The 6,721-nt window shown below is 37.9% G+C and overlaps 1 protein-coding gene across 1 annotated transcript; it reads right to left on the minus strand.

The window, feature by feature from the left end:
* Positions 1-277: 277 nt before the first annotated feature.
* On the minus strand, positions 278-1,621 carry LOC119777886 (gamma-crystallin M3-like). The gene is made up of 3 exons (XM_038276889.1): positions 1,483-1,621; positions 675-917; positions 278-589 (listed from the first exon to the last, which is right to left on the minus strand). Exons 1-3 carry the CDS (start codon positions 1,510-1,512, stop codon positions 314-316), a joined length of 549 nt encoding a protein of 182 aa, XP_038132817.1. The 5' UTR covers positions 1,513-1,621; the 3' UTR covers positions 278-313.
* Positions 1,622-6,721: the final 5,100 nt, after the last annotated feature.

Raw genomic sequence — 6,721 nt, forward strand, 5'->3', positions numbered from 1 at the left:
ATGTACAAAAAGTAAACCTGTACATGAAATTATGTTAGGTTTTTATAATGTTTTTTGTTAGCATTCAAATAAATATACTGGTATGATAAATTAGTATACATTTGATTGGTTTTTGGTATATGTCTGAGTTTACAGCCCCCATTGGAGAAAACTCCACCATATTCAATATTGTATATTTGCTCTGACATTGAAATGTGTAATGTGTAATATTTAATTGTATTTTGTGAGTAATTTATTTAAGAACAAAGACACATCAACAGTTTGTTTAAATATATGTATTTTTTTTATTTCTTTCTATATCTTTTTGTAGCTTCTACATCATATCCGTAATCCTCCTCATGCTCATAAACCTCATCCCTCCGTATCCCATCTCCTTGAAGCTCCTGTACTCTCCGGGCCTCAGATACATCATCCTGCCTCTGTAGAAGGGCTGCTCGTACATCATCCAGTGACCGTCCATCACGTGGCAGGACATGCAGTCGGACATGTGGTAGCGATCCATGATGTTTTCACAGTCATCCATCAGCTCATACATCTGACCACCGAAGTTCTCTCTCTCATAGATCCTCATCCTGTAGGCTCCCCTGTACTGTTTGGAGGGATAATTACTCAATGACGCAACGTTTACGACTAAACAAAAATCATAATAATCATATTTTTGTCTTTATACCTACCAAGGGGATCATACGGCAAGATCTAATTCCACCACTCAAGCCCATCGTACTCATGTGGTCACCATAGTCTCCCCTTCTAATGAAATACTGGTTTCCCATGAAGTTGGGGCGGTCGTAAACAATAAAAAATCCATACTCCACCTTGAAGGAGTTACATCTGCTCAGGTGGGAGGACATGTCATCACAGTCACCACTACTCTCATAGGAGCGACCCTGAAAGTTTTTATCTTCATAGAAGATAATCTGTAAAGCAGGAGACATAAGATAAATGCTACATACTGAACAAAAGATGGTTGAAAAGACATTTAAAAGATGACATCTATTAGATCCAAAAGATTTCTACATTTGTTTGAAAAGTGAAAGGTGAAAAGCCATAATTTTCAGCATCTATTAATGTTCTAAAGTGTGATAAAATCTGATTGACCAAACACAGCCCAATTTTCAACAACCGTTTTTGGACTAAATCAAAACTATGATGGAGTCACCCGATTTAGCCTAAGAACCAATGTCTGGTATTTGGGGGGAAAGACTTTTAGATTGTTGAAAATACATTGAAACCTGGGTTTTCAATGTCTTTCCAACTTCTATTATTGGACTATAGTGTGACAAAATCAGACTGACCAAACACACCCCAATATTTACCAACTATTTCCGGACTAAATCAAGATTATGATGGACCGAGCATATGTAGCATAAAAACCAATGTCCAACAGACGTCTGTTGTTTGGCAGTTCATGTACTTTAAAATATCTATTTATCAACTAATAAATTCACATTTTCACATAAATTCAGATATCTTTAAGCTTACCTTGCCCTTGCTCATGTCAACTGTATCCATGGTTCTAGTTGGAATGCTGCTGATAATGCTACTCTGCTGTTCTTTCTGATTTAACCCATGTTTTTATACCCGACACTCCCCACAGAATCATTGGCCCCCTGTTGTTTAAAACCCTTACTCTGCAGTATGGTATAGAGCCCTTTAATGGCTGCAGTTCTTTAGTATCTGTCTGGGCGCTCAAAAACTTTAGATATACATCCCAACAACACACATCCTGTCAAGCTTAAAGAGAGCATTATTTATCTATGTTTCCTTTTTATTTTGTTGAATTCTGCTCCCCCCACCCCCAAAAAACAAAAACACATGCCCAAACACTAGATTTCCTTGAAGTAAAACAAACTCTAACATATATATATAATTAATTAGCCCTATCCTACCCACTCCATTGCAATTTATAATATATATAATAAGATTTGTTTACACTTTACATATTTAATTAACCATAGAAGAAATTCTGCAGGTTATATTGTCCTATTTCTACATGCTATAATTTTAACCCTGACTGTATAATCCAAATGTTAGTAATTTGTGGGAAATAAGTATTTTACCTCATTAAAATCCTAAAAAGTTAAATTCACCAAGAGAAAAAGAAATATATTTTTGTTCATTTTCACATTCTTCTTTTTATTATAGCTCCGGGAATAGGTGTCCCAGAGCTTTATGCGTTCACATGCAGACTATAATGTTCTGCTTGATATTTGTATATTAAACTTTAGTGAAAGTTATATAGGGAGTAAAATCTTATACAATGGACACAGTGACAGAAAGGGAGGTGAGAAAGAAATACGGGATAAGAACTAAGCAGAGAGAAAGAGAGAGACAGGAAACAGTGCATGAAAAAAGAAAATAAAGCAAAACAGAGAAAAATAGACACTGCAGAAGACATACAGTAACTCTTAAAAGTCTCGAAGCAGCCTTTTAGGAGTTACTGTATATAAAAGAAGACAACAGACAACCAAAATGAAAATAAATTTAAAAAAGATTTCACAAGCAGCAGGTATCCTTTAGGGATCAATGAGTATTGAAGTCAAAACCTTTAGTGATTACACAAAATTATTCAGGGTGAGTCATACTGCAGGTCTGTCTCTCTCTCTTCTCTGCAGGACGTGATGGGCAGGTGCAGCTCATCTCTGTTAATTTTGGAGCCTACTTAAGGAGCTGGGACCAGCAGGAGGGCGTCAGTTCTTTCTTGCTACCAGCGTGGTATATGACCGACCAGCTTTCTCCTAGATTTCTATTCAAAGCAGATCTAATCCCGTGTCTCTGTTTTTTCCCTCCTAGCAACCAACCAAGCCTGTTTGCCGCAGCCCTCCTCCAGGAGCCCACCTGCCTGTCCACCCTCCTACAAACCATCACCTGAAGGGTAGAGTTTCAGTTTGCTCCTGGATCCAGGACACAATCCTTCCAAGCTCAAAACAACCTCTCTACTTGAATCAATCAACCAAGACATTGAGCAGTAGTATTGAATCCACCATTGATGATTACCTCAGAGATGTAGACTATTGTCTTTTAGATTTACACAATCCCTCCACCTGGGAGAAACTGAAGCTAATCTGAAAAACCACATGAAGGAATGTTCACATGTTCATGGTTAGCCATCAGTCCTCCTTCAGAAAGCGCTATTCTTCTCTTTACCAGGCTTTGAGATAGGAATGTTCAGTGTATGCAGATCCAGCTTCCACATCACTTGATGCTCTTGGTGTCCAGCAGAAAAAGAAGCAACCACTGAAAGAATTCAAGCTGCCTATTTTCAGGGGTGAAATGATGCTGTTTGGAGGGAAACCACCAAGATCAGAATGAGCAGACAAAACAGACATGGATGAGAGAGATTGAAGCTACCCTTCATAGGCAACCCAGTCTCATGGGAAAATGTACCCCCACTACGTTGGTCCACACTGCAAAACGTAGTGGAGGTACATTAATGGCCATTTTTTTGTGGTACTGTTACGTTTCTTCTGCCTATACGCTTTCTATTGTTTTACGTCCTAGTCACGTGACTTTCAAGATTCCAGCTGGGAGAAGAAGAAAAAAATATATATGGCCGACATTCGCTCATTTTTTTGTGGAAAGATTAATGACTTGAGTTTGTTTTTGCATTAAAATGAGTTTTGATTACATTTTAGTGAGAAATGTATAGTTTGTTGCCAGAATATTTACTCAGGGAATGTACATATTCACTTGCTTGTTCGTTTCTTGCAAAGATTTTTCAAGATAATGTGAAACTGTAACATTTTGGTATAAACATGGCTGAGATTTCTCTAACTTTTAGTGGGAAAATCAATAATTTCAATCAGTTTCTGCATTTAAATGGGTTTTGATTACATTTATAGCGAGAAGTGTAGGGTTTATTTACAGGTGCTGGTCATAAAATTAGAATATCATGAAAAAGTAGATTGATTTCAGTAATTCCATTTAAAAAGTGAAACTTGTATATTATATTCATACATTACATACAAACTCATATATTTCAGATGTTTATTTTGTTTAATTTTGATGATTACAAATGACAACAAATGAAAATCTCAAATTCATCATATCAGAAAATTAGAATATTACTGAAGACCAATAAAAACAAAGGATTTATAGAAATGTTGGCCAACTGAAAAGTATGAACATGAAAAGTATGAGCATGTACAGCACTCAGTATTTAGTTGGGCCTCCTTTGGCCTGTATTACTGCAGCAATGCGGCGTGGCATGGAGTCGATCAGTCTGTGGCACTGCTCAGGTGTTATGATAGCCCAGGTTGCTCTAATAGTGGCTTTTAGCTCTTCTGAATTGTTGGGTCTGGTGTATTGCATCTTCTTCTTCACAATACCCCATAGATTTTCTATGGGGTTAAGGCCAGGAGAGTTTGCTGGCCAATTAAGAACAGGGATACCATGGTCCTTCAACCAGGTGCTGGTAGCTTTGGCACTGTGTGCAGGTGCCAAGTCCTGTTGGAAAATGAAATCTGCATCTCCAAAAAGTTGGTCAGCTGCAGGAAGCATGAAGTGCTCTAAAACTTCCTGGTATGTGGCTGCGTTGACCCTGGACCTCAGAAAACACAATGGACCAACACCAGCAGATGACATGGCACCCCAAACCATCACTGACTGTGGAAACTTTACACTGGACTTCAAGTAACGTGGATGAAGTGCCTCTCTTCTTTTCCTCCAGACTCTGGGACCTTGATTTCCAAAGGAAATGCAAAATTTACTTTCATCAGAGAACATGACTTTGGACCACTCACCAGCAGTCCAGTCCTGTTTCTCTTTAGCCCAGGCAAGACGCTTCTGACGCTGTCTGTGGTTCAAGAGTGGCTTGACACAAGGAATGCGACAGCAGAAACCCATGTCTTTCATACGTCTGTGTGTGGTGGTTCTTGAAGCACTCACTCCAGCTGCAGTCCACTCTTTGTGAATCTCCCCCACATTTTTGAATGGGTTTTGTTTCACAATCCTCTCCAGGGTGCGGTTATCTCTCTTGCTTGTACACTTTTTTCGACCACATCTTTTCCTTCCCTTCGCCTCTCTATTAATGTGCTTGGACACTGAGCTCTGTGAACAGCCAGCCTCTTTAGCGATGACCTTTTGTGTCTTGCCCTCCTTGTGCAAGGTGTCGATGGTCGTCTTTTGGACAACTGTCAAGTCAGCAGTCTTCCCCATGATTGTGTAGCCTATAGAACTAGACTGAAAGACCATTTAAAGGCTTTTGCAGGTGGTTTGAGTTAATTAGCTGATTAGAGTGTGGCACCAGGGGCCATCAATTTTGAACCTTTTCACAATATTCTAATTTTCTGATATGATGAATTTGAGATTTTCATTTGTTGTCATTTGTAATCATCAAAATTAAACAAAATAAACATCTGAAATATATGAGTTTGTATGTAATGTATGAATATAATATACAAGTTTCACTTTTTAAATGGAATTACTGAAATCAATCTACTTTTTCATGATATTCTAATTTTATGACCAGCACCTGTACATAATATTTACTTAGTGAACATACATAATCACCCGCTTGCTAGTTTTTGCTACGTTTTTCGGATCTCGTCAGGATTATGTGAAATTGCAACGTTTTGGCTGCTACCCATCGCCTAGCATTTAGCTGCCGCCCCGATTCAACATTGAATTCTTTGTGATTTAACTCCATCTGACGGATCAAACCCTCGCCACTGCGTGCGTTGCGTCTGAGGTTGATTTTCAGATCAATGCATTACGTCGTGGCATACGGGAGAAACTAATTAAACTAGTTAAAAAAAGGATCATGGGTTAAGATCGGACGTGTTTTATTTGGAAATCTACCGGATCCTTTGTGCATTTAACTTCCTGTTTGGTGCGATCTCATTGATGGGTTTTGACCAGATTTTGACCAAAGAGAAACTAAAAAAAAAAAAAAACTATTTAAATACACAACCATAATATCTGGAATCAGTGACAGAGAGCGACTGGGACCAAAGGTTTATTACTTTCTCCCCACTGATTTCCATTCAAAATGTTTTCGATCCCACCGGGCTCTAGGGAAGGGGCGTGCATACCGCCACCTACTGTTCATGAGTGTGTAGCAACATTGTTTTACATCTATTAAATTCTATTTTTTAATTTTGTATTCTGAAGATAAATAAATAATGCTTTCCTTAATCTATAAATATCTTTTATATTTCCTTTATTTCCCAATAATCCTTTAAGACTCCATTCTTGGCCTGTCCTTTCAACTCTTTTCAATTTCTTCCTTTCAGGTTCATATGTTTTGCAGTTCATCAATACATCTACATTTTCTATCCCTCCACATCCTTCACATTTATCATTATTTTTCCTCCCTATTACGTATAAATTGTCATTTAAATAAGTATGACCTACTCTTCTCAGTTTACTCTTCATTTGTGTTTCTTATAGTGATCTCTTTTCAACATTCCTGTTTATTTAATCTTTGCTGTTCTTCATATTTATGGTTTTCTGTTATCTTAATATATTTTTTTTCCCATTTCAGATTATTTATCTAAATTTCTCCAGTCCATTTGCCATTCTCTAATTTTCCCTTTTGGTTAATCTGTGTTTCTTAGTTATTCATTTCTATTCTATTTTGTGTCATATTAGTTCTTCCCAGCCCTGCCCTTAGCTCTCCTAATGAGGAGCACCTGCTGCTACTTAGCTGATCACTCCCTTCATCTGTCTCCCATATAAACTCCTCCTCTGCAGTTACTCTTTGCTGGAATATCTTATGCTT

The sequence above is a fragment of the Cyprinodon tularosa genome, unplaced genomic scaffold (assembly GCF_016077235.1).
Source record: "Cyprinodon tularosa strain WSP-4 unplaced genomic scaffold, ASM1607723v1 ctg1289, whole genome shotgun sequence".
NCBI lineage: Eukaryota > Metazoa > Chordata > Actinopteri > Cyprinodontiformes > Cyprinodontidae > Cyprinodon > Cyprinodon tularosa.

Excerpts from the sequence above, each read along its gene's own strand:
- LOC119777886 (XM_038276889.1), bottom strand. The coding sequence starts at position 1,512 with ATGGATACAGTTGACATGAGCAAGGGCAAG. Across the intron at positions 918-1,482 it reads TTGACATGAGCAAGGGCAAG|ATTATCTTCTATGAAGATAA; the intron begins GTAAGCTTAAAG and ends CCTGCTTTACAG. Across the intron at positions 590-674 it reads CTTGCCGTATGATCCCCTTG|TACAGGGGAGCCTACAGGAT; the intron begins GTAGGTATAAAG and ends CCCTCCAAACAG.